Source organism: Solanum dulcamara, chromosome 7, assembly GCF_947179165.1.
Source record: "Solanum dulcamara chromosome 7, daSolDulc1.2, whole genome shotgun sequence".
Taxonomy (NCBI): Eukaryota; Viridiplantae; Streptophyta; class Magnoliopsida; order Solanales; family Solanaceae; genus Solanum; species Solanum dulcamara.
The window spans coordinates 11,085,106-11,112,000 of NC_077243.1; the positions used below are offsets into that span (position 1 = coordinate 11,085,106).

The 26,895-nt window shown below is 32.6% G+C and overlaps 3 protein-coding genes across 3 annotated transcripts; all 3 read left to right on the forward strand.

Annotated features, from left to right (window-relative positions):
- Positions 1 to 416: 416 nt before the first annotated feature.
- LOC129894643 (probable aspartyl aminopeptidase) lies at positions 417 to 8,512 on the forward strand. The gene is made up of 11 exons (XM_055970317.1): positions 417 to 546; positions 632 to 767; positions 869 to 947; positions 1,052 to 1,254; positions 1,845 to 1,914; positions 3,056 to 3,178; positions 3,329 to 3,484; positions 6,454 to 6,627; positions 7,568 to 7,642; positions 7,716 to 7,856; positions 8,076 to 8,512. Exons 1-11 carry the CDS (start codon positions 474 to 476, stop codon positions 8,295 to 8,297), a joined length of 1,452 nt encoding a protein of 483 aa, XP_055826292.1. The 5' UTR covers positions 417 to 473; the 3' UTR covers positions 8,298 to 8,512.
- A 2,023-nt stretch (positions 8,513 to 10,535) lies between these two features.
- On the forward strand, positions 10,536 to 12,027 carry LOC129894499 (zinc finger BED domain-containing protein RICESLEEPER 2-like). The gene is made up of 3 exons (XM_055970214.1): positions 10,536 to 10,593; positions 10,781 to 11,880; positions 11,965 to 12,027. Exons 1-3 carry the CDS (start codon positions 10,536 to 10,538, stop codon positions 12,025 to 12,027), a joined length of 1,221 nt encoding a protein of 406 aa, XP_055826189.1.
- Positions 12,028 to 21,407: 9,380 nt separating this feature from the next.
- LOC129896250 (4-coumarate--CoA ligase-like 9) lies at positions 21,408 to 26,749 on the forward strand. Its single transcript, XM_055972107.1, has 6 exons — positions 21,408 to 22,546; positions 24,232 to 24,421; positions 24,739 to 24,884; positions 24,995 to 25,062; positions 25,920 to 26,022; positions 26,221 to 26,749. Exons 1-6 carry the CDS (start codon positions 21,524 to 21,526, stop codon positions 26,344 to 26,346), a joined length of 1,656 nt encoding a protein of 551 aa, XP_055828082.1. The 5' UTR covers positions 21,408 to 21,523; the 3' UTR covers positions 26,347 to 26,749.
- Positions 26,750 to 26,895: the final 146 nt, after the last annotated feature.

A 26,895-nucleotide genomic window follows, 5' to 3' on the forward strand; every position in this document is an offset into this window, starting at 1 on the left:
ATTAGTATCTTTTTTCCTCCTCCATTATTGTAATTCTCCAAAGTAACAAGTGAAATTAAAAGAAAAATAAAAAAAAGAATAAATAAAAGAAGAAAAAGAGAGTTGCGGGGAATTAAAAATGTCAATTACAAACAATTAAGAGACGTTTGGTAGCCGATTAGAATTATGCAATTATTAATATGTAATATATGAATTAATTACGAAAATTTTTATATATTATTTTATGTAGAAATTAGTCATACAATATTACTTTTTTTTTTTGTGTAAAAATAATATATAAATTACTTATTACCTTAACTTATACATATATTAACCATATAATCAAATATGGTATTAGTTTTTACTCATGCAAAATTTGACAGCTACCTTAACTCATTTCGAAATAGGAAGCCAAACAACCCCTTAAACCCTATGTAAATGTGATAAAAAGTCTTGGTCCAGTAAAGAGTGTGCAACAAACAAATCAGAGAAGAATGGAGAATTCAGCAGTAGCAGCGGATCTTGTGGATTTCTTGAATACTTCTCCTACAGCTTTTCATGCAGTCGGTATGTACAAATACTTGATTTTGTGAAATCAATCTTCAGTTCGTTAAATAGATTTAATTGATTTTTCTTTGTGGGGTTTCTCTAGATGAAGCAAAGAAGAGACTTAAAAGTGCAGGGTATGTACAAATAGATGAGAGACAAGACTGGGATTTGAAAGCTGGGAACAAGTATTTCTTCACTAGGAACTACTCTACTATTGTTGCTTTTGCTATCGGTAAAAAGTACGCCCCCAATTTTTTATTATGTTTTTCTATTGGTTAAAGAGAAATGAATCATGAAATTTTTGTGTTTATTCTTAATAATGGGCATGAATTCTTTGTAGATACGTTGCTGGAAATGGATTTCACATAGTTGGTGCTCATACAGATAGTCCTTGTCTGAAGCTGAAGCCGGTTTCAAAGGTAATTATGATTCTTTTCCGGGACGAAAAAAAAAACCAAATTTTGAAGCTTGTGGCTTGTCGAATCTTTGTCTACGCCTTTTATTTGATTGGGATTGTTTCTAGGTAATTAAAAGTGGATTTTTGGAAGTGGGTGTACAAACATATGGCGGTGGTCTGTGGCATACTTGGTTTGATCGTGATCTAACAGTTGCTGGAAGGATGATCATAAGAAATAAGAAAGATGGTTCTGAATCCTACTTGCACAAGCTTGTGAGAATTGAGGAGCCCATAATGCGAATTCCAACTTTAGCAATTCACTTAGAAAGGTAAAACCATAAGAAGATGAACTCTTCTTCAGATGGTTGCATGTTTGAAAATTCATCTTGGGTGTCAGAGGTGCTTGGAGTTTCAATTTCTATTAGGAAATAAATAAAGTTTTGAGCATCTCTTTAATGTGTGTTATTGTCATGGTAGTTATGAACTGCAGTTCATACTACTGATGTATTTCATAAGTTATATTACTTCTCGTATCAGTTGTAGTTTCATCAAATTTAGATGTACTTATGATGGTTCGTGGTTTGGGTGTTTGAGTAGACTTGTAGAGAAAAGATCTTAGCTTAGCTATTGAGTTTTATGTAGCACGGTTGTGCCGTTTTATGTGAAGTGACATACGATTGGGATTATAAGAATAATTTCCATAGGTGCTAATTGTTTTTTTCTTGTTGTTCAAATCTTCTAAATCAAAAAGAGGGATTTGTATCACTGTATTATGTGCTAACCATATTCATCAAAACACATTATCTGGTCATCATGTGCATTGTACCTTCAATGAGTCGGAATATCTTTTTCTTCTCCAAAGTATCTTCACCCATGGCTTACGAGAGTATTATTATAGTCTTTTTTACTATATTTACAGAGGTGTGAATGATGGATTTAAGGTGAACACGCAGACCCATCTTCTACCAGTATTGGCTACATCAATTAAGGTAATGGTAAATTGCATATGTTTGATTGATGCTCGTATATTTTTTGTTGTGTAATTCTTTGTTTCAAGATTGAGTGTGACTGGAAGTTTTGTGATAACAGATTATTTCGTCTACTTTGACGACACCTTGTCCTTTTCTCTGTATTACTTTCCTTATCAATTAGATTCCTTTTCTCTCTGAAAAAGCATTTAATGCATGAAGACTCGTTTGTGATATGAACTAATTGTTTTTCTCCTCTATTTACATTAGTAATTTGTTAGGATCTTCTAGAAAATTCTAGCTCTTGCCTACAGGCATATGTACCGTCATAATTCATATCTCGACTATTCCACCATGTGGCTGCTACCTCCCAGCAACACTGGTACTGGGTAACACTGCCCATCAAAATTTGGACATATGTGAAGAAATCACAATGTTTTTTATTTTTTTTGCTTTTGTTGGAATGGGAACCTTGAGATCTCATTGTTCTCCACCCACTTCATTGACCACTCAGCTAGACCCTGACCCTTGAGTGCTTCATGCATTCTTCTATCAACCCTTATTCCAGAAATTCTTTGGCTTGATAATCTTTTGGTATGTTGATGGGTCTTCTCATTTACATGCTCTTCAGAAGAACTTTGGATTAAGTATACTGTTTTATTGGACATAATGCATCCACAGATATAACCTCCTTTTTATATGCTTGCTTGAACTTAGTTGAAAACCCACTTTGGACATTACACATTAAATGAATTGAACTCACCACAAGAAAATAGAAAAAAAAGAAAAAAACGACTCTGTAGTTGCATTTATTTGACAGTATATAACTTTATATGGAGTTAATGGGTGAAAAGTTAGTTTGATAGAGAAACATTGCACGAAAGTTTAAAAGTTGAATAGTTAAATGAATTTGTAATCTTCTTTAAAAGTTCAAGTTGTGCCAATCCAATGAAAACTTGGGAAAGTTCACTAGAATAACATTATTAGTGCAATGGAGTCATATTTCAGGACGTCTCAAATGGAAAGAGTGTCATGTAAATTGGGTCAGAGGGATTATTATGAAACAGTAAAATTATTTATAACTTCGTGTGATTCCTTCTTTGGAATAAGCTTGTGTCCTGTTAAGATACACATTCATTATCTATCTGACATTGGTTTGCAGGCTGAACTTAATAAACCAGCTTTCATTGATGATTCTATTGGAAATGGAGCTCCAAATGATGGAAGTAAGTCCAGTAAAAGGATAAATCCTGGTGGTGTGCAGCATCATTCCCTTCTTCTGCAGGTACCATAAATTGCTAAATTGCAATCATTATCGATGTTAATTTTCATGAATCTGAGTGCTAGATGATTTACTTACATTGCGTGAAGTATATTTTCAAGATCTTTACCGTGCTACAGTTTTGTGTTCATGCTATTTTCTTTTTTCTTTCAGCTTCTTGCTGCTCAGGCAGGATGTGAACCAGGTGACATATGTGACTTTGAGCTGCAAGCATGCGATACTCAGCCAAGTATTATTGCTGGTGCCATGAAGGAATTTGTTTTTTCTGGAAGACTGGACAATTTATGCATGTCATTTTGCTCTCTAAAGGTAAAGGATGCATGGATACAGAAAGCTTCATTGGAGTTATTCATTTTATTAGAAGAAGGCATCATATTTGCAAAGTGTCTTTGCTTCATTGCTTTGCTTTATATTTTTGGTTCACATTTTTGTTGCTTTAGCAAAACATTTAGTTCAGGTCTTAGTGCACGACTATGCTTTTTTGCTCACCTTTGAGGTAAAACACATAATGCCATTTGTAGCCTTTTGCTCGTCATGTCTTTGTGTTTTTAGATGTAAGGTTGTGGGTGATTGAGATAAGTTACGGTGTTTGATTGCTTTAATTCTGTTTATAAGTCTCATCAGGATGTGAACAAGAAAGCTTCGCAGTGTATATATCTGAACATCGGTTTTGCTTATTGCTATATGTTTCTGTGAAAATGCTCTTGCAAGTGTTACATATTTTCAGCCTCTGATAATTCTATCAACCTAATAATTAAGCGTTAGCTCACAGTATTCTCAAATTATGCTCCATAAGCTTGTAGTGAGATTGCGACTTGCTCTTTCATCTAACCAATATTTATTAACGTGCAAGTAATGAAAACCACCATGGCGTAGTAGTATGAGACCCCCTGCAACTGAACTTTTATGTTCTAGTGCATAACTAGTGAGAGGGTAATTTTCAAATAGCAGAGCAGTGGGACAATAATTCCTATAGCAATTTTTTTGTTGTTAGGGAGTCGAGCTCCTTTCTCTACTGGACTGGCCCATTCAACACCTGCTACAATCCTGCCAACTGTTACCAGGAATATACAGATTAAAAAACAGAATAGGTTTTAAAGCAGTGTTACTTAATAACGTGTCTTTTACTAGGTTATGTCTGCCTTTTTCTCTCTCAAGTATGGCAGGAGGTGTGATATGGAATTGATGGTGGATACTGATTTACAGAGGTCCACTTACCCTTGAGTGTCACCTTCTGCTTGCTAAGGTGCAGCGCTGCTGTGAAGAGCAACTTTCCAGTTCTAGTAAAGTTCTAAACAATTTCAGAAGAAGACATTAGATTGGAAAACATAATTACTTTTCTTGTGTGGGTTCGTCAGAAACCTAGTAACAGTACCACAAATAGAGTAATGGTCAATATGTAGATGCAGCACAATCACAGATTTGTGAAACTGCACTTGTAGTATAAGATCAGTATGTTTAAGAAATGGAAAGTGAAAACGTTTGAAGGCAGAAAGAAAAGTTCAATGTAGTCACTTTTTGTAATTGGCAAGACTTCTTATCCTTACCTTATTTTCAAACATATAGCTATGCCTTTAATTGGAAAGCTGAAAATTTCTTTTTTAAGTTCTCCACTACTTTTCATTTGTTAGAAATGGGCTAAATACATAGACGGCCCCTTAAGTATCTAATAGGTAATAACCTTATTAGAGGTTATTACCTATTAGATACTTAACGTATATTCACTTTCTACCTATTGGACACCTTACTCTAACATGGTGCATGGGGTGCCCTTCACCTCTAGGTGAGCGCGTGATGAAGCTGTAAATAATTTTTTTTCCAAATATTTTTTCTACTTTTTCCTCCCTATTCTCTCTGCTTTCATTTAGCTTTTCTTTCCTTGCTGCTGTTTATTCTTTTCCATTTCTCTTCTTCTTTTTGTCAAGTCTTTCTCTTCGATTTTAATAGATAATAATCATCTCTAGTTGACAAATCCGAGAAAAGGAGTCTGCAACACTTGTTCGACTTACCCTTCTTTTACTGCTCCATTGAGCTGAAAAATGAAAACGCATTTCCTGGGAAGGCTCAAAACCTGAAACAGTGATTCCTTTTTTTATTCTTTCCATTTAATCTTTTTGCAATAATTATGGCTTCACAAGTTTCGGATATAAGAAAAAGGGATTGAACGAGAAAAGTGTTATTAAGGGTGATAGTCAATTCATGTGGGGATTTTTCTGAGGCAAAGCTTAATCCCAAGACCATTCCAAATTTTCAACGTCAAATGATTTCTCCCCGTCCAAAGATTCTGACCCCCACCCACAAAAAGAAAAACAAGGAACAACCTTTACTCCTCTTGAGCCTCAAAACGGAGAGCACCATGAATCATACTGGAAGTAGGGGATGCGGAGGTTGGTGTCAATGTGATTAAGGAGGTGAGAGAAGCGGAGATGGCAGCTTTAGCTTTACTTTTCTGATCAAGGTGGTGGTGGAGGTGAGGAGGAAGATGAGAGAGACGAAAGGGGGAGTTCGTGGATTAGTGGGTATGTTCTGGAGGGCCAAAGTGCTTTCCTTTTTCTTTTTTTTTTTTACCACTGACGTGGCTTTCTTTCATTGGTTATGTTGCCAGCTAGTTGGCGTTTCACACACCTATTTGGTTTTGGGACTGAGCTTTTTGTGTTCAATAGACACACTTTAACAATAATTTAAATGTCTAATAGGTAATAGCTTTAATTGCAGTGTTTAAATGGAAAAAGTGAGACAACTTTACGGGGCCGCCAACGTATTAAATACTTCCTGGAAAAGAGAGTAGGCAGGTCATGCTATGTGCTTTCTAGTTGGAGAAAAAATTGAAAAAGTTTAAGTGGAGACTGGAGAGTACATTAAAACAGAACAAAGCCTTAGATTTCTTTTTTTGGGGTTTATTCAACTTCGTGATGGTGTATATTGACAAAACAGCAGCACAACAGGAAGTGGTTTTACTTCAAATCATGTTTAATACCCTCGTGTATCGAAGGAAAATGAAGGGAAAAACCTATGAAGGGTACTTTGGCGAACTAGAAGTCAAAGAGAATATGAAGTGAAAAGGCAAAATATTGTTAATCAAAAAAGTTGAGTACTCACTAGTTGTCTATTGTAACATGATTACTAACACATTTAACAGGAATTTGTTTGTCCCTCTGTTCCTGCATCAAATATTATGTGAACTTGCATAATTTGAATGGATCAACATGGAATGCAATAATGGTTCTTCTTGTTTTAAAATTCATGCAATGAAACTACTTTGGTGGTGTTGATGTCAGGCACTGATAGATGCTACTTCTCTCGAAAATGGTCTTGAGGACGAGGTTGGCGTAAGAATGGTGGCTCTGTTTGATCATGAAGAGGTTGGGTCTAATTCAGCACAAGGAGCTGGATCGCCGGTCATGTTTGATGCTCTCTCACGAATTACAAGTACATTCAGTCCAGATTCAAAGGTAGTTAGATAGATCTATCTCACTACTCCATATTGCTGCAATATATTCAACTGTCTATTGTTGTTTCATGGACACAGAATATGTTTGGTACCTGGTAAACAGAAGCAGTAGTGCTCCTCTTTAGATAACTCTATCCTTTTGAGAGAAGATGTGGAAATTTCTGAAGATATATTGAAATTGGACTTGCTTTTTATTCCTAATAGTACAACAACAGGTGCTTTACTTATATTCTGTATGAAGATATTTATATTTAGTTGAGATTAACACGTCTCTTTATTGTAATGTCTGCTATGTTTCCCATCTGTCCACTTATTTGAAAAAATATAAGATAACACTTCTCTTTATTGTAATGTCTACAATGGTTTCCCATTTGTCCACTTACCTGAAAAAATAAGGGCGGGGTCTTGCCAAAATCCAAATTGTGTCCACAACTAGATTGTCATGTTGGACAAAAATGCCCCAATTTTAGCCTTTGGCCCTAATGAAATACTTCGTAAAATGATAAACCAATTTAGTTTCAATTCCTAAACCCTAAATTATCTGTCAGAGAATTTCTTTTTATAGTATTCTCTATTGAAAGTAAAAAAAAAGTGAAATATGTGGATTTGAAATATTCTAATAGAATGATAGAGATGGATAGCCTGCTTTTACTTCAATAAAATATTATAATGCTTGAATCTTCTCGCCATAACTTTCTCTTTGTTAGTTCTATAATCTTATGACAAAAAAAAACATTTATCAGAGCTTAATTTAGTAATTTTATTTTCAGAGCTTAAATTAGTTTTTTCTTTCCGGAGGTTATTTTAGTGAGTGCATGTAAATGTTGTGTTTCATGGATAATTGACAAAGGCTTATCTGTAGTTATACCTTCATTACATTCTGGTAGCTTGACTGAACTTTATTCCTTGGTTTGCTGATATTGTTGCACATGGCACTTCAGTTAATACAGAAAGCAATCCAGAGGAGCTTCCTGGTCTCTGCTGATATGGCACATGCCTTGCATCCTAATTACCCGGTAAGTTTTTTCGTGTGGTGGTCTACAATGTAATTTCTTTTGGCTTTGATCTTAATTTGAATTCTTTTTTCAGGACAAGCACGAAGAGAATCATCAACCCAAATTTCATGGTGGGCTTGTTATCAAACACAATGCCAATCAACGCTATGCAACCAATGCAATCACTTCCTTTGTGTTCAGAGAAATAGCTGCTAAGCACAACATTCCTCTTCAGGTCAGTTAATTATGGTGGACCCTAAGCAGTTCATAACAAAAACTGCTTAATATGAAGATATCATGGTTGACGTTTTTCCAAAGATCAATCTGTCTCTTTCTGAACCTTTTTGTTTGTCAAATCTTTACGTTCTGTTATGGGGCTATCTGTTTGGTTTTATATCATCACATATAATTAGCGTAGTTTTTTTTAGATGTTTGAGAGAGACTTGTTTTGCAGGAGTTTGTGGTACGCAATGATATGCCATGTGGCTCAACCATTGGACCTATATTGGCAAGTGGTGTAGGTATTCGAACTGTTGATGTAGGAGCACCACAGTGGTCAATGCACAGCATAAGAGAAATGTGCGCGGTGGATGATGTGAAGCATTCGTACGATCACTTTAAGGCCTTCTTCCAAGATTTCTCACAACTTGATGGGAAGATTGCTGTTGACATCTAGGCCATATATGATTGGTAATCCGTTGTACTGTTGAATTACATAGGAAAATCAAACTTATTCCCTCAGCTAGAATTCAACAATCAAAGGTTTGACAATGGACAATGGTCCAGGAAGTGTTATGGAGCTGATGCTTGTTATTCACCTTCTGAGAACTAATTTATTTGTTTTGAAAACTAGTTGTGTGGGAATGGGCAAGCAGCATAGAGTTAGGTTGATTATTGTCTAACAAATATAACATATCCAGTGTAATTCTACAAGTTGGGGCTGAGAGGATATACACAAGTTAATCCTACTTCATACATATAAAGTGGGTATTTCTGATAGTTTGAAGTTGACTACTGTCTAACTTCAAGATATAATCCGTTTTATGTTTTTGACAAGCTTTTTCTCCGAAAATATTTGATTTTTTTACAACTCTATTACTGCTCTTTCCAAATCTGTCCTTGCCGCTCAAATTAGTGGTGTGTTAGTTACATCATAAATGCTACCCTCTGTCCCTAATTAAATATAACTACAGTAAAAATGTTTTTGTCCCAAAATTTTCAATTATATTCTTATATTCTATTCTATCTTCTTAATAGTTTTCAATTCTTAAGAAATATTTATTATATAAGAATAGTTTAGTAAACTATATATTATATTTTTATTAAATTTTTAAGGAACGTGATTTCTGCTTAAGTCGATATTTATTTTGAGATGGAGGAAGTATTAACTTGAATAAATACTCTTATTAATTAATTATTTTTTTTGTATAAATAGCAAGGATAAAAAATAGAAACTTATTATGCTAGGACATGAAACAATCAAACACTAATGAGCATCCGAATGTGATGGATCTACAAAGCTAGTAATCTATTTTTTACATCTTGTGAATTCAACAACGATGTAGCGTCATCTAAAGACCATCTACTCCTTGTATAGTTTATTTTAAGTAATGCACGTTTATCTTTCTGGGATAAAAGAGAGGAAAAGTTGGTCCCGTCTTTCCTAATTGTTTAATTATTAAATTGGCTTGAGGTCGAAAAACTGATCCGAATCGATAAATCAAGTCAAACCGATTTAATAAATTGAAAACCGGCTCGGTTTGATTTGGTTTGATTTTAGATTTTTAAAAACCGATAACATTTGGTTTGATTTGATGTTACCCATAAAGAAAACCGAACTAAACCGAACTGAATCGATAAATATGTACATTTTAAAAATATTATATATATTTATATATGTTTATTAAACTTTATCTATTTTTTAACTTCTTCATAATTTAGGACCATTCCAAGAAAAAACTCTAGCCCATGTTCCCAAGCCCATTTACGTTTAAAGTAAAATAAAAAACTCTTAAGGAATAATTAGCATAAATAATTTTTTCCCTCGTTAGATTTTCAGTTCCCTCTTATTTTCTTCCAAACCCTATAGACCTCTATTCTACTTTCAGTCTCTCACGATAACAATTGAGTAAGTCAGTAACTTTTACTTTTTTGGTTACTTTTTGTATTTTTTCTACTCTTTGTTTGTGTAATTATTTTTGTGTCTTTGAAGTTTTACTTGAATGAATTGCTTCTCTAGTCTTTCATCTTGTATATGTTTTTTATTTTATTTCTCCGTTATTTTAGATTTTCTCCACTGATTTAGGTTTTTTCTGTTGATTTAGTTTTTATCTAATGATTTTGGATTTCTTTAATTATTTAGATTTTCGAATATTTTTTTCAGATGAAAACTACAACTACTCAAAAGGAAGTGGAGCCAGTGGAGGTAACCAACAAAGTATCTCGAATTATTTTGCTGGAACCTGAGCTTGACGGTGATAAAACTCGTGATATTATTCTCAATCATGCTAAAATGCGGAAACAAACAAATCTTTGCAACCCTGATCGTAGCCTTGTGAGTAGTGATAGGAGAACATCCGGCGTTTGGAAATACTATACTGAATATCTTGATAAATAGGATAAGAAAAAGGCGAAATATAACTACTGTACTAGTAACTTTGCTTCTGAAAATACGAATAAGACCTCAACGCTATGCCGACATTTAAATGAGGTATGTCCTAATTCCCCTCTTAGAATTATTGACAGAAATCAATCAAGAATCAAGGTAGTTAAAAAATGGGAACAAGCATATAGTACATGTATTATAAAAAATGTTGTGATTAACGTTAATGAGATTAAGAGAGCGATTGTTGAGTTTGTCATTATTGACGAATAACCTTTTAAAATTGTTGAAGGGAAAAGTTTTAGGAGATTAATGGCAGTTGTTTTGCCTAATTTTCAATTACCTTCTCACTTGACTGTTGCTAGACAATGTTTGAAAATATATCAAGAAGAAAAAGAAAAGCTTAAAAAGCTTATTCATAATCAACGTGTATGTGTTACTAGTGATACGTGGACATCACTTCAAAATCTAACTTATATGGTTGTCACTGCCCATTGGATCAATCGATGATGAGTGGAATCTGAAAAAGAAAATTCTCAACTTTTTTCAAACATCAGATCATAAGGGTGAAACAATTGCTGAGTGGATTGAGGCGTGCTTATTTGATTGGAAAATTGATAACATATTCACGGTGACCTTAGATAATGCAACTGCTAATGATTCTGCAATTAAACACTTGAAGAGAAGAATTGAGGATTGGAAAGGAGGCATCTTAGGAAATGAGTTCTTACATGTTAGATGTAATGCTCATATTCTAAATTTGATCGTGAAAGAAGGACTCAGTGAACAAAATGAGTCTATTTCTCGGGTAAGAAATGCTATCAAATATGTTAAGTCCTCAGCTGGAAGGTTTGATTCCTTTAAGTCATTTGTCGAGAAGGTTAAGATTGACACTCATGGTCTTTTGACTTTAGATATTGAGATTAGGTGGAACTCCACATATATGATGCTAGATACAACTGTAAAATTTGAAATGGCATTTTCAAGAATGTATGATGATGATCACAAGTACCTCAAGTATTGTTTAGAAATAAATAATGTGGGAGGGCATCCATCGATAAATGATTGGAAGAATGTTAAAGTTTTCATTAAGTTTCTTGAGATTTTCTACCAGGTAACTTTGAAATTCTCAGAAACTTCATATGTTATTTCCAATTCTTTCTTGCATGAGATCTTTAATCTTCAAAAGATAATTTGTAAATATGTTCGTAGTGAAGATTCTATTTTGAGTGGCATGGCTAAAAAGATGGAGCTTAAATTTAACAAATACTGGGATACTTTTGAAAGTATGAACAAGTTATTATTCATTGCTGTTGTTTTGAATCCTCGATACAAGTTAAAATATGTGGAATATCTATTTAAAAACTCTTATGGTTGTTTGGTGGGAGCCGAAAAATCAAAAAAGGTGATGGATACTTTGAGTCGCTTGTATAATTACTACATGAGTTCTTTTTGTGAGACTCATATCGATAAAATTGATGGTCAAACAAGCTTGAATGATGAAATTAATACCATGCATAGTGACGAGATGTGGCAATCACAATGGGAGAAATATTTGGCAGATGAAGACTATACTGAAAATAAATCAGAACTTGAGAAGTACTTGGTAGATGATTTGGAAAAGACCAAAGAGTTAGATATTTTGGCTTGGTGGAAAGTTTCTTCGGCTAGTATCCAATTATTTCTAGGATGGCAAGAGATGTTCTTTCTATTTCTATTTTTAATGTTGTTTCTGAATCAGCTTTTAGCACCAGTGGTCGGATTCTTGACTCTTATCGAAGTTCTTTATCTTCAAAGACAGTAGAAACTCTTATTTGCACTCAACAATGGTTAAGATCGACTTCTAAAAAATTCAAGCTTGAAGATCTTTTAAAAGAAATTCAGAAACTTGAGATAGTTGAAAAAGATAAATTTACACATTTAACTCTTTATGAATATGTTTTTTATGTTTTAAAAAGTTTTAATGCCTACTTTGTTAAACTTTCTTCTTTCTTTTTTCAGAATATGCTGGCACAACCTTGAGCATTGATTAGTTTGGATGTTGCAATTGAAATTCGTAGTGCAACTGTTTTGCTCTTTGATAGTTAATTTTCAGGTTTTTGTTGTTGCTTCACTTGAAGTACTTTTGGATTATGCTATTGACTTATTTTTTGTATTTAATCACACTTTTATGTAAGCAATTAAGTGATCTTTCTCTGGTGACAGTTGGGTATGTGGTTCTTTTGTGTTGAATGTTGATCATTCGGAGGACTGTTTAAAGACCTTGTTATTTTTCTCAACTTGATTAATGAAAAAGTAATGTATATAATTAACCTTTTATGGGCTAGCCTTCTTAATTTTATTGTTGTGGAGGTTGTACTACTATGCATTAGTTGTTATCTTCCTCGTGGTAGAAATTTTGTAATTTCTTTTTAGGCTATTTTTGCATATACTGTTGTGCTGATCCGTGCTTTCAGTTTTCTTTCAAATAGTTTCATCTTGGAGCAAGGTAAAATAGCAAGTTTTCTATTGGCCACGACTTGAATGCTTCAATTACTTCATGCAATAGTGAAAAAAATGATGCTTCTTGAAGGACTTCTTTTTGTTCTGATGGTTCCTCTTCTCAGATTCGATATCGAACTTGGACAGTCAAAACAAGCTGTCAATTCTTTATTTTTGAAGTCATTTCCTTCGTGGACAGTAGGAGTTGAAAAATCCACCAACTTATGGATTTATGTTGCTGATATTTTGCTCTTTTTAGAGCTTATCATTTTAGTTTATATACTTTACAAGAACATCAGACATAGTTTCATTCAGGACATATTCAAGTTTGTTATTATTGGAACCATATTTGCTTCTCTCTTATAGCTCTAGCTTGGACTTTAGATGATAACTTATTTAGCTTATATATTTTTCTTCTGACTTCACTATCTCTGAACGAGTTCAGGTATCTTTAAAAATTAATGACAGTTATTTTAAAATTCTATTGATTTGCAGTATGAAGGTAGTAAATAAGTTTGTCAATTTTTTTGCATTATAAAATATATTATTTCAACTCGTAAAAAATAAACCAAACCGATAAAATTGACAAAATCAAAACCGATAGAATTATACTATAATGATTTGATTTGGTTTGAATATTAAAAAAAATTGCCTTAATTGATTTAATTTAATTTTAAACAAAAATCCAGACAAATCGGACCATGAATACCCCTACTCACCACCTACTACTACTACTATATTATAAAAAGTTAAAAACTTTTTGGCTATAAATTTTGTGAGTTGAAACATAAATATTAATTAAAATTAGTAAATAATTGGTGTTTTTATAAAATATAAAAGTTTGGGATAATTTTTAAATTTTTAAAACTTTTCAAATATTAGAACTTGATCCAAGTTCTAATTTTTTCTACAACTTGAGATGTTTGCCAAATAATGGCAAATTATATGACTAAATATTAGTTGCCAAGTTTTTTTTTAAAAAAAATTTCCAAAAATTATTTGGGATCAAATGACACCTTAATTTTCTTTCCAATCAAAAGAAAAAATAAAATAAAAATAAAAATGTTAAGAACTGTTCATCTAGAGTATACTATTTTATCAAGTCTTGTCTTGTCTTGTTGTCTTCAATTATTGAGAAAGTTCACGTGCCAAAAATAGTAAAACACTTTATACCTGACTTTTAATCGACCTATTTATTAAAATAATTTATTTTGACCCATATATTTATTAACACAATTCACTTGCTATCCTAGAATTGACAAGTGTAGTATTGGATAGAGCACAATATTCAATGACAATGAAATATTAGGTACACAAATAGCAAAAATGTCTGCGCAGTCCAAGGCAACAAAGTCTGCAATGTAATTGATATGAGTTAGTGGTGTATTGATAAAATTATTTTATTTTTAATTAAATGTTTCAAATATAATTTTTGGATATAAATTTTTTTATTATTAGGAACGTCATATTTGAATGAGTTTTACAATGTGCAATTTAAATTTAATCGAAGTTTCAATACAAGCTTTGAGCACTGGATTAAAAAAAAAATCTGCAATGTGGACAAAGCCAAAATATATCTGCACAGCCCAACTTACATCGGCATTTTAATGTGAGTGGGTCACACTTTGGAATTTATGGATCTTTTGGCAGGAAGTATTAAGAGAAATAGTTCATATATTATTGTAGGGTACTTTTTTTATTTTATTAATTGAATTTGTGAGGCAATATATATATTAAAAAAATATTTAAGGACATAATTTGAATTATATTTTTTATTATTGTTCTTTGTAAAATCATAAATATAATTTTGCAAGTAGTGTGATTTATCTTCTAAAAAATATAAAACTTCAATAAATGAAAGGGCAAATATGAAAAAAGTTTCAAACACCCACCTTGAACTTTGAACAATTCAATTATTTTGAACAAGAAAAAATTCCTCAAAAATTTAATTAATATGAAATAAAGGGAGTATTATTTAGGAAAAATTACCCAAAAAAATATTTTTTAATAAATAATTACTGATTTTAACGATATTTTTTATTTATTACCATTTATAGCAATACATAACAATATTATGATATATCTTTCATGTATTAAAAGTAAATTATGCACGCAATAAAAATGTATTATAAGTGTTTTAAAATATATTATACTTGTTTGGTAAGAAATTGACACAATGTATTATAAGTATATTAAAGTATGTGATAAATATATTATCCATCAATAAAACTTGTATTATATGTGTTTTATAAATTATTTTTGCTAATATATATTAAAATTGTATTAAAGCTGTATTATAAATGTATTATAAGTGTCTAGTGAAAAAAAATATTATCGCTACAAATGATAAATATTTTCTTAATATAGTATATTTATATAAGTTTTCCTATTATTTAATACTATACTTGATACGAATTTTTTGCCTATGTATAACTAATTCATGGAACAAGTATATACCCTACATGGTATTAAATGATGAATAACTAATTCTTGGTACTAGTAATACATAAATTTAATACCATGAGATTAAGCTATGTAAAGACAAAAATACCCCTCAAATCCTTTTAATCATTTTTTTGTTTCTTGATTTTATGTTTTATGTTTGTACTAGTTAATTTATTTAAATAAATTAGCTTGCAAATTTTATTATTTAGAGAGTTTTGTTTGTTGCTACATAAATCAAATAAAATTAATATAATATTAGAAATGTGAGTTATTTAGCATTTACTAATTGAAAAGGCAAATATATCACCACACACATGACATTTGTGATTTTATTTGAATGTATTATTTGTTGATATATATTTGGTTTTTTAATTATTTATATTTTGAACAATTTATAAAATTGCATACATATTAAAACTACAACTTATAATTTTTAGGTGTAAACATAAATGGTATATTCGATTTTACAGCCATTTACCATTTTTTAAGTTTCAAAAGTAGAGGGTCTATCTTTTTTAAATTGAAAATTAACGTTTTGTGAGTGATCAATTTATTAAGATGACAATTATTTATCCTTATATAATTCAAGTGAGAAAATAACAAATATAACAACAAAATTATTTTTTTCTTAGCTAGTTAGAAGACCACAAAAATAATAATCTAATTCAACATTTATTTATCTTGACTCAATTACATAAAACAGTGTCACACCTCAGGAGGGTACCTTAGACGTGGCCGATACTTGAAGATCATTGTTGCTATGTTCTGTAAGTGGATGATCTTCTGAACCTCCTGCTCACATATGCAGATACGTGGATCAAAATGAGGTAGTGATGAAATATTTCATGCAATTTCTCTTACGGAGTCCTTTTTCTCTCCCCCTAATAGCGGAAAAATTATTTCTTCAAACCGACAATCTGCAAATCGAGTAGTAAATAAGTCTCCTGTTAACGGTTTAAGGTAGCGAATTATGAAGGGTGAGTCAAACCCAACATATATGCCCAACTTTCGTTGATGGTCCATCTCTGTACGTTGTGGTGGTGCTACAAGCACGTATACCGTATAATCAAAAATTCATAGATGGATTATATTTGGCTCATGACTAAATACTAGTTGTGATGGAGAATATTTATTATAATATATCTGTCTGAGACGTATAAGTGTTGCTGCATGTAAGATAGCATGACCGCAAACACTAATTAAAAATTTTATTTTCATTAGTAGAGGTCTGTCTATCAATTGTAGGCGCTTAATAAATAACTCTGTATGGCCATTTTGAGTATGAAAATGAGTTGTTTAATTTTTATCCCAATTAATAAGCAATAATCATCAAAAGCTTGGGATGTAAATTCTCCAGCATTATCAATGCGAATAGTCTTAATTGGATAATCTAGAAATTGCGCTCTTAATCTTATTATTTATGCTAACATCTTTGCAAACGTCAGGTGCGAGATGATAAGAGGCACACATGAGACCATTTTGATAATGCATCTATTAGGACCATAAAATATCTGAAAAATCCACTAGGTGGATGAATAGGTCTACATATATCTCCATGTATACGCTCTAAAAAATCAAGAGATTCGATGCCAACCTTCAGGATCGATGGTCTAGCAATTAATTTACTTTGATAACAAGCAGCACATGAAAATTCATCATGTGTAAGAATCTTCAGGTTTTTTAACGGATGTCCAGTTGAATTTTCAAGAATTCGTCTCATCATTATTGATTTAGGACGACCTATTCGATCATGCCATAGCACAAATGTATTTAGATCAGTAAACTTCTGGTTTACGATCATATGTGCTTCAATTGCACTAATTTTTGCATAATATAGGTCAGACGACAAAGTTGATAATTTTTCCAAAATATATTTCTAGCCTGAGACAGTTTTGGTTATACCAAGGTATTCAGTATTCATTTCATTTAGTGTCTACACATGATATTCATTTCTGCGGATATCTTCAAAACTTAACAAGTTTCTTGGATTTAGAAGAGAATAATGCATCTTTTATAACAATTTTTGTTCTATTAGGCAGAAATATAGTAGCTCTTCCGGAGTCTTCTATCATTTTTGAATTACTAAAAATTGTAGTAACATTTGCTTTTCTTCTAAGCAAGTTGAAAAAATATTTCTCGTCTTTAAAAATGACATGAGTTGTTCCACTATAAATTACACAAATATCCTCGTGATTGATCATTGATCCAAATAAAATTTGAGGCATATCCATATTTTTCTTCAAAAAGAAATAAAGTAAATATTATAATTAAAACATGGTCCATTATATAAATTTTATTTATTTACATGAATTAGAAAAATACAAACATATCATTTAGTACAGACAAATAAACATGGAATTATTTAAATATTATTAGGCTTATCAATAATCATATTGTCTTTTGAAAAATTAAAAATATCAGCTACATCCAGATGCATACGCTCAATATTATCTTTAGAGATAAAGTTTGTCACTGAATTATTTTTTGTCCTCTTCAACGATGCCTGATATAGCTAAATCAGCGTTTTGATGACCGGCATGTCCATAACCAGTGCCCCATACCTCCACATCTATGACATATACTTTCTGAATTTTTCTTTGGTAAAGCTTCTGGCTTTTCAGTCTTCTTTTTATACTGCTAATCATTTCTCGGTGCCAGCCGAGCATCATGATTATAATTTCTTCTTCGACAATGACCATGACCACGATTAGGGTCATGACCTCTTTCTCGTTGGTTATAATTTGTCTGATTCACTTCAGAAAGTGGCAAAGAACCAACGGACTGATTATCATAATTTTTTATTAATAGTTCATTTTGGCGTTTAGCAATAAAAAGGTAAAAAAATAATTCAGAATATTTTTTAAATCCCTTTTCGCGATATTGCTGCTGCAGGAGCATATTCACGGGTGGAAATGTGGAGTATGTTTTTTCAAGTTTATTTTGCTCCGTGATTTCTTCTCCGCATAAATTTAACGGAGCTATAATTCTAAATAAGGCAAAATTATATTCAGTTATATTTTTAAAATCCATCAATCTTAGATTTAGGCAATCATGATGTGCATGTGGAAGGATGTCCAACTTCAAGTGACCATATCTTTCTTTTAGATTCTTCCACAATTTAAGGGGATCATTTAATGTAAGGTACTGTAATTTTAATCTCTCATTAAGATGGTGACGGAGAAATATCATGACTTTGGTACAGTCTTGACTAGATTCCGTATTGTCATCTTTGATGGTGTCTGTCAGACCCATCGATTCTAGATGTATTTCAGCTTCTAGTGTCCATGATGAGTAGCCTTTTCTAGATATGTCAAGGGCAACAAATTCAAGTTTAGAAATATTAGACATTTTAAGAAAATAAAATTCTTACCCTTTTGTTACCTTCTTAAAAACATAGCTCAAAGCGATAGAGACTCGTGCTAATAACGTGTTATAATATAAACTAATTTAGCAAATTAAAGAGAAGAGATAGTAAGAGAAAGAGAGAAAGGAGAAAATGCAGAGAACTAAGTGCATCTCTTTTTATTTTACACTGGCTTATTTATAGATAGAAGATAATAATTGGGAGGACAACGATGAGTGGAAGGAAGGAAAACAAGAAAGAAAAATGAGAAAAAGGGGAAAGGGACCCACTTTCATAACATATTCTTGTTTTTGCTCTTGATAATCACTGCTTCCTCCTCCAAGCTCTCAGAATTATCTTTGTTAGGGAATATATTAACCCTTAATATAAAATTTTCTGTATTTAAAATTAATTAAATTTCAATAAATAAAATGATAATAATGAATAGCATTAGCTTTAGTGCATGTGCATCATCCAGAATTGCTGTAATGTACAATTCCTTTAATATTCCCCGAGAAACTTGGACCAATTTTAGTAAAATACTCATTTTTATTTGTTATGTTTTATTACTCTATAAGAATCATCTAATTTTAGAGATAAACTAAATTAATAAATATTTAAAATCTAGATATTCAAAAATTATATTAAAATACGTATATGTTATAATATTTTTTATATTAATATAATAAAAAATACATCTTAAAATATCGATCAAATTTCATATAGTTTAACTCTCGATAAATGAAATGTGACAAGTAAAAATGAACACTGAAAGTAAATCTGTTACTTTTAGAAATTTGAAGATATTATTATTCTTTCTTTTCATTTTTACTTATCCATTTTGAATTTTACACGCTCCTTAATAAAAAATAATTAATATAAATATTTTAGTGCAATACTCATATTAATTAATATATAGGTTTAGATCTTAGAAAATTATTTAAAAAATAGTAAATAAATAATATATATCTTTTCTTGATATATTAAAATAACAAATAAAAATAAAAAATATTTTAAAAATACTAAGTGTCTGTTTGACTTAACGTATTTTAAACAATTTATAAATTGGAAAAAATAAGTTGGGATACCTTTAGATAAACTAAGTCAAACAAGACTCAATTATTTTTTGAACTTATTTTAAATACATAATAACTTTATGTTGATTAATTAAACATTTCAAAAAGCTAAAAACAGACAACTTATAATCCAATTCAAACTAGGGCTGCTTATCGGACGGATCAGACGAATTATTATGCTTAACGGTTTGACTTAACGGTTATCGGCTTTTAAAAGCACTAATCCGCTAGCCAACCTTTAAGATATCGGTTGGTTCGGTATCGGATTAGCAATTATCGGACGGTTATCGGGCGGTGTATCGGTGGTACGGTAACATGTAAAATTTCTGCCATTTACTTCAATTCCCCTTCTCAACAGGAACAGATTAACAACAACCCGCCACTTAAACTTCACAGTATATTCATATATAACTACAACCAGTCATCCACCATGGCAGTCAAGAAGAGTACACACAACTTAACACTCATCTTGGTAACAGTAGCTTCAATAGAGAGGAAAATCTTGACATTAATATAAGGCTTGCGGCAAAGGTAAACTATACTGGCAAGGTGAAGCACTAGAACAGATTGAGCTTTTACCACACCGACCAAGCCATGGCCCTTGCTAGAAAACATAAGAAGCAGATATAGCGACAAGCAGAAGGAGAGTACAGATATATCCCAATGCTAAATCAAACATAGCATATGTAAATAATTAGAATTTCTGTTCTACATGACTAACAACCACATAAATTAGTAGGAAATGAATTTGAACTAGAAGCAGAGTGAACGGAAACAATAAAACTGAAAAAAACATATATGAGCTCAAGCTTAATCTCCGAAAACAACAGCACAATGAATCTTAGTAACATAACATCCGGTAGGAACAGATTTTGAACTGCTGTTATCCCTTCTCTCCCTCTGTAGTGTTTATACCCAGCTTTTGGAAAGAGAATAGAGGCGGAGGTTCGGCGGCCTAAGGAAAAGGAGAGGAGGTCTGGTGGAGGAGAAGACAAGGTGGCGCCACCTCTTGGCCTCGCAAGAGAGAATGAGAGAATGAGAGATGGAGAGTGTGAGACAGAGGCGGCAAGTAGCCAAATAGGGTTGCTTCTCTTATTTAAGTTTAGGTAAAATTAGGAATTTAGATTTTAGGGTATAGTAAATTAGTAATATAGTCTAAATGGGCTTGAACTGTGGGCTTGACCTGTTGAAGCTTATTTTTAGATTTGCAAATTATAATTATCAATATCTTACATATTTTATATGTTTAGGGATAAAATATATTAAAATATAATAATTTTTTAATGGATTAACGGTTTACCCAATAACAAAATTGAGTAATCCGTTCCCCACACCGATAAGCCGTTAATTGTAAAATTTAAATCCATTCTCCACCCGCTAATCCGATAACCCAATACCAATAAGTCAATAAGCCAATTTTGCGATTAGATTATTGATAACGACCGATTTTAAACAGCCCTAATTCAAACGGCCTCTAAATAGGTAAGTAAAATTGAAAGAGGAGTTTTTTCAGAAGCCATTTATATATCTAAAAAAAAAGAGAAATGAAAGATGAATATTACGTGTATTATAAGGATCCACTGCTTTATTCAGTCTAAACTCTGCATATACTGCCAGCAGCAATCAAGCCAAGTCATACTTCTTCTCCTCCTCTCATATTTAATACGTAAACTTCATTATACTCTCTTCAATATCGTCGGCTTCTCGCTTCAATTTATTTGTTTTATTTTTTAAATTTCAAAAATTATACACATCCCAAAATAGTAGCGTTTTAATTTATTTGTTTTATTTTTTTAATTTCAAGAATTACAACAGTAATTAATATCTGTCCATATTAGTAGTCAAAAAAATCATAATTTTGATCCTGCAAATCTCTCCTATACATATCCTCCTCCTCCTCCTTTCTTGGTATTTGAAAACAAAGTTTGAACAGATATAGAGTTGTAAAAATATCCATGGATCCAAAAAATGGCTATTGCCCGGATACTAGAACTTTCAAGAGCTTAAGACCATCTGTTCCATTGCCGCTATTAACGGAGCCTCTTTCTATCGTCCAATACACACTCTCTTTCCTCAACTCACCCACTACCGGAATCAATGTTAACGCCACCACTTTCCTCGTTGACGCCACCACCGGCCACCGCCTATCTTACGTCGATTTCCTTCGCCAGACCCAAAATCTCGCTTCTTCTATCCAAACTCGTTTCCCTTCCCTTTCCCAGAACGACGTCGCTTTTGTTCTCTCTCCTACTTCAATACATGTTCCAGTTGTATACTTCGCACTCCTTTCCCTAGGCGTTGTCGTTTCCCCTGCTAATCCTCTATCTTCCATTTCCGAGTTAACTCATATGGTTCAACTATGTAAACCCCTCATTGCTTTCGCTACTTCCTCCACTGTTGGTAAACTTCCTTCTTCGTTAATTCCCCTCGGTACCATTTTACTCGATTCCCCTGAATTCCTCTCTATGATTCAAATCTCCGTTTCTAATCCCATCTCTTACCCAATCATTCGTCAGTCCGATTCGGCAGCGATTCTATACTCGTCTGGAACTACTGGGAAAGTAAAGGGTGTAGAGTTAACTCACCGGAATTTAATCGCATTAATGGCTAGTTTGTACCACAACAAATACTCAGATATCGTTGATGAAGGTGAAAAGGCGGAGCAAGAGGTTTCCTTCATGACGTTGCCGTTGTTTCACGTGTTCGGATTCTTTATGCTGATTAGGCTGGCGAGTATGGGGGAGACGATGGTGATGATGGATAGATTTGATTTCGAGAAGATGTTGGCAGCGGTGGAGAAGTACAGTGTCACGTACATGCCGGTGTCGCCTCCGCTAGTGGTGGCAATGGCGAAGTCGGATTTGGCCTTGAAGTATGATCTCAGCTCACTGAAACTGCTGGCGTGCGGCGGAGCGCCGCTGGGGAAGGAAGTGGCAGAGCGGTTCAAGAGCAGGTTTCCTAACGTGGAGATTTTGCAGGTATGCGTTTGGTATCACGCGCTAGAGTTGGAGAGTGTGAGTGTGTGTGAACGGAAACTGTAACCTCTCATGGGATTTTTTTCTTTTCCCGGAAATATTTTGTCGTGAATTAAAACTGTCCTTAATCAATATACGTAAACAAATAATAAACGTCAGGATATTATGTTTTTTATTGAAGTACTACTTAAAAAGAAAAAAAAATAGAAAGTTAGGTGGATTTAAGCTTATATAACTAAAAAAAATAAAGTGCTACTTATGCTGTCTTGACCATGTGAAAGCTTTTGAAAAGCTCAAAAATTTTTGTGAACAAATTTGAATTGTGTATTAATTGTTTCTTATTTTTTTAATTATTTATGATTAAAAGTAGAGTATTTTTTCTTATATAAATCTATATTATTTTATTTCTCTTTAATCCTTTTCAATTAAAAAAAAATACTGTGTCTTATATTTTGTCCGCTAACACTCACATTATTGTATTCTCTTTTGTATACTTTATATAAATCACATAGTGTAAAGGGCTAATTACCATTTTTCCCTATCCTTTTTCAATTTATAGAAATTTCTTAAAAACATGGTAATCCGGATACATTAATTAGGATTTTATGTATCAAATGTAACATTTAAAGCATGATACATTGAACATAGAGATAATTTATGAATTCGAATTAATATATCCGGATTACTGAATTAATGTATCCGGATGGAAAGAAGAAATTTTTGATTTTTTTTGAAATTGATGGGAGTAATGAAAAATATGGTAAATAAAATAGGATAATTAGGTGATTTTTCCTTCTCTTTAACTCCTTCCGTACTCCCTTTCTTCAAATCTCTATTAAATTAGAGTAATACTATGAAAAATAAGTGTAATTAGTTGAAAAATATTGAACATAATGAATTGCAAATTCTTATTTTGTTTCCTCTTGGGTTTTCAAGCATTGCAACAAACATATTTAAGTGGGGTATACAAGTTATCAACTTCTTGAATAAGAGTCTAGAATTTTAACTTCATCATTTGTATCTAAAATTGTCAGCTTATTGCTTATAAAATTATGTTCACAGTTTCTGTAACAATTGACTCAGTCGAAGGATATTTTTCAACATAGATAAAATTTTACCTAAAAATTAACAATTTGGAAGGAAAAAATTATTCGAAGAAATCAATTATAAAAAAATATTAAGTAATAATTTTGTATCTAAATAAAGTTTAAAAAATAGATTTCATAAAATTTATATTAACTTTAGACCTCTAATTAAAATTTTGATTTATGCTTGTAATTCTGTTGAGCCACTCCTATTGGTGCCTTGCCAACCAAATGATCTTTGACTGCTTGAACCTCTGTAACTCCAATGGCAACATTTAAAAAGTTGTTTGTATGGTTCATTTGCTCATATGGAGGGAACAACTACTAATACTCTCCAGATAAAAATAAGAGAGTATATACGGTTTTATGATAATCGCAAAATCTATCATTTCCATTTTTTAAACTGGGGATCTGCCCCTTTGCACTTCTCTACTTAACTATCTCTTAATTTAGGAGGGACCGGGTACATCCAGAAAATACTTGTACAAGTAATCATGTTTGAACTTATGTTAGATGCCACACACTGTATATACATTTTGTTCCTGAATGTAATGATTTGACACTACTTTCTGTTTAATTGTGTTCAATTGTGATACATCATAGGGATATGGTCTGACTGAGACTACTGGAGGAGCAACAGGGATGAGTAGCCCTGAGGAATCAGACCGGTATGGATCTGCTGGTCGCCTTGGTGTGAATGTGGAAGCTAAGATTGTTGATCCTGAAAGTGGAGAGACCTTGCCTCCTGGCCAGCGTGGAGAGCTTTGGTTACGCGCTCCAACAATCATGAAAGGTGATGCATGCATATACTCAATAACATACAACTCACAGCATTGAGCTTTGGTTCCTTTAAAAATTTTACTAGCATAGTTTACTACTATACCACAGATGAGGTTTCCTTCTGATACTTTGGATTGATATTTCATATGAGTCAGTCTTATTGATTTCATTCGAGGAGCCAAATATGTAAAATAATACTCATAAGAGATTGCAAACATTTAGATTCTGAAACATACTGTTATATGATTACTGGTAAATTTGTTTCCAATTTGGCCTTTAGAGTACTCTTCAGTCACACGAATTCTGAAAGAGAATATTGGTGAATGGCAGGCTATGTTGGAGATAAACAAGCTACCTCAGCAACACTTGATCCAGAAGGTTGGCTGAAAACTGGCGATCTCTGCTATTTTGACGAAGATGGGTTTCTATATGTTGTCGATAGGTTAAAAGAACTGATAAAGTACAAGGCTTATCAGGTAATTATAGCTGTCCCTTAATAAATTGTTACCACTACTATGCAAACTTCTTATCTCACATCTCTTACTATCTTACTGCGTCATTATCTTACAAATGGATGAACTTTCAGGTCCCCCCTGCCGAACTTGAACATTTACTTCAGTCAATTCCTGATGTTGCTGATGCCGCAGTTATTCCGTATGTGTTCCTCTCTGTCTTCTTCCATCTCCCTATTCTCATCACGTTAGAATTCATGTATCATTATGATGGAAAATCCCAGTACTAATTTTTTTTTGGTACAATTTACATTTGATGTCATAAATACTGCATTTCCTGCAAAACAACTTAACCAATGTACATTGCTGTACAAAAACTTGCAAACCAGTCTTCCTCTACAAAGAGGCTACTTTTTTGTCATATTCCCTCACTAATATATAACTAGTATCTCATGTGCACTGAAATTTTCTTAATGCTTGCAATCTCTTTACAAAATTTTGGTCTGGAAAATTCTACTTTCTCTTCGACAATCCTCATGGTCGTATAACTTCTATTTGTCATAGCATGCTTTTTAACTTTCTGACCCTGATGCTTCAGAGAGGCTTTTAGAACATCAGGTGTATCTTCAGTCCACTGTGTAATTGCATCTGTTTCTTAGAAGCCTGCGTTGTTATACTTATCTCAATGTTATTTCTACATTTTTCGTACTTATAAATGATAAAAAAAAAAAGTAGAAGCGTAAGATTAACATTTTATAGACTAATTCAAGACTAGTATTTCAATATGTGCTTTGTTGTCTCTGACATGGGAATACTGTCAACTAAGCAATGACATAAGCAATATCAACAAATTGTTCTGCCTTTTCAAATGCTCTTTTTCTAGCTCTGAAGGTGACAGTAAAATATAAATGAGAGACTGATGTATAGTATTATAGTACATATTTGAGTATTTTGGCAGCCGCGGAAATGATAAGCTTCCCAAGCAAATCTTGAGTCTCAATTTCTGATGATTTTTTGACATTCCAAATCTTAATACACTCTTTTCTCACCTGAATCCAGATATCCTGATGAAGAAGCAGGGGAGATTCCGATGGCTTACATAGTCAGAAGACCTGGGAGCACTATTAGTGAGTCACAAATTATAGATGTCATTGCTAAACAGGTACACCTCCAAATGAATAAACCAAAACCATTTTGCTTGATCATTGCATTAGTGTGTGTAAGAAATATATAAATTCTTTGATTGTTCATATCATCTGTTTATCCTATTTGCTTTGATGTGCTCTGGCATAGGACTGTTCTGAACTCTCACATTCAAATAAACAACAGATACATATTGTAACCAGAAAATACCTTGCAGGTCTCACCATACAAAAAGATACGGCGCGTTGCATTCATCAATGCAATACCAAAATCTCCAGCTGGAAAGATCTTGAGAAGAGAACTCGTTAATCATGCGACAAATGGTGCTTCTGCTAGATTGTGATGGAACAATTAGAGATATCTACATAATCTAAACTACCAGTTGAATATGAACGTACAGTATGTTGTTTTAAGTCTTACACCACCTTATTTGCTTCAGTATATTTTGCTATGAAGCTCATGGCATCTCTTAAGCGGGTTGAACGAATTATATTTTTATGGGCTGATTATATCGCCTTGCGGCTTATGCATTTCGCCCAGTTGGGGTGTGCGTTCTTCTAGAAACATGTTATATTGGTCCTAAGTTTATAAAGTTATTCCAGAGGGAATATACAAACTTTTGGGTGGTAGGTAGCTTTAGCAATGCATAGGTATTTTTGAGGTATAATATTCTAGTTGCAAAATTAGAATTTAGGTACCTCCCATATATAAAATTTACCCAATTATATTTGGTCGGGTTTTTTAAAGTCCTATTGCAGATGTGGTGTGTTCGATCTGTGATGGTTTGATAGATTGTGCTATCATCTTTTCCTCATTTATGCCTAATTTATTTTCATTAAATATTTACGAGGTAGAACAATTATTATCAAGAATAGAGTTATCCTCGTTAAGT

What these genes read in the sequence shown, in the direction of transcription:
- LOC129896250 (XM_055972107.1), top strand. Translation starts at nt 21,524, where the DNA reads ATGGATCCAAAAAATGGCTATTGCCCGGATACTAGAACTTTCAAGAGC. An exon ending in CTAACGTGGAGATTTTGCAG is followed by an intron (nt 22,547 to 24,231) that starts GTATGCGTTTGG and finishes GATACATCATAG; the next exon opens with GGATATGGTCTGACTGAGAC. An exon ending in CGCTCCAACAATCATGAAAG is followed by an intron (nt 24,422 to 24,738) that starts GTGATGCATGCA and finishes GGTGAATGGCAG; the next exon opens with GCTATGTTGGAGATAAACAA.
- LOC129894499 (XM_055970214.1), top strand. Translation starts at nt 10,536, where the DNA reads ATGGCAGTTGTTTTGCCTAATTTTCAATTACCTTCTCACTTGACTGTT. An exon ending in CTTGACTGTTGCTAGACAAT is followed by an intron (nt 10,594 to 10,780) that starts GTTTGAAAATAT and finishes TTCAAACATCAG; the next exon opens with ATCATAAGGGTGAAACAATT. An exon ending in ATATTTTGGCTTGGTGGAAA is followed by an intron (nt 11,881 to 11,964) that starts GTTTCTTCGGCT and finishes TTTCTGAATCAG; the next exon opens with CTTTTAGCACCAGTGGTCGG.
- LOC129894643 (XM_055970317.1), top strand. Translation starts at nt 474, where the DNA reads ATGGAGAATTCAGCAGTAGCAGCGGATCTTGTGGATTTCTTGAATACT. An exon ending in TGTCATTTTGCTCTCTAAAG is followed by an intron (nt 3,485 to 6,453) that starts GTAAAGGATGCA and finishes TGTTGATGTCAG; the next exon opens with GCACTGATAGATGCTACTTC. An exon ending in AGCACAACATTCCTCTTCAG is followed by an intron (nt 7,857 to 8,075) that starts GTCAGTTAATTA and finishes CTTGTTTTGCAG; the next exon opens with GAGTTTGTGGTACGCAATGA.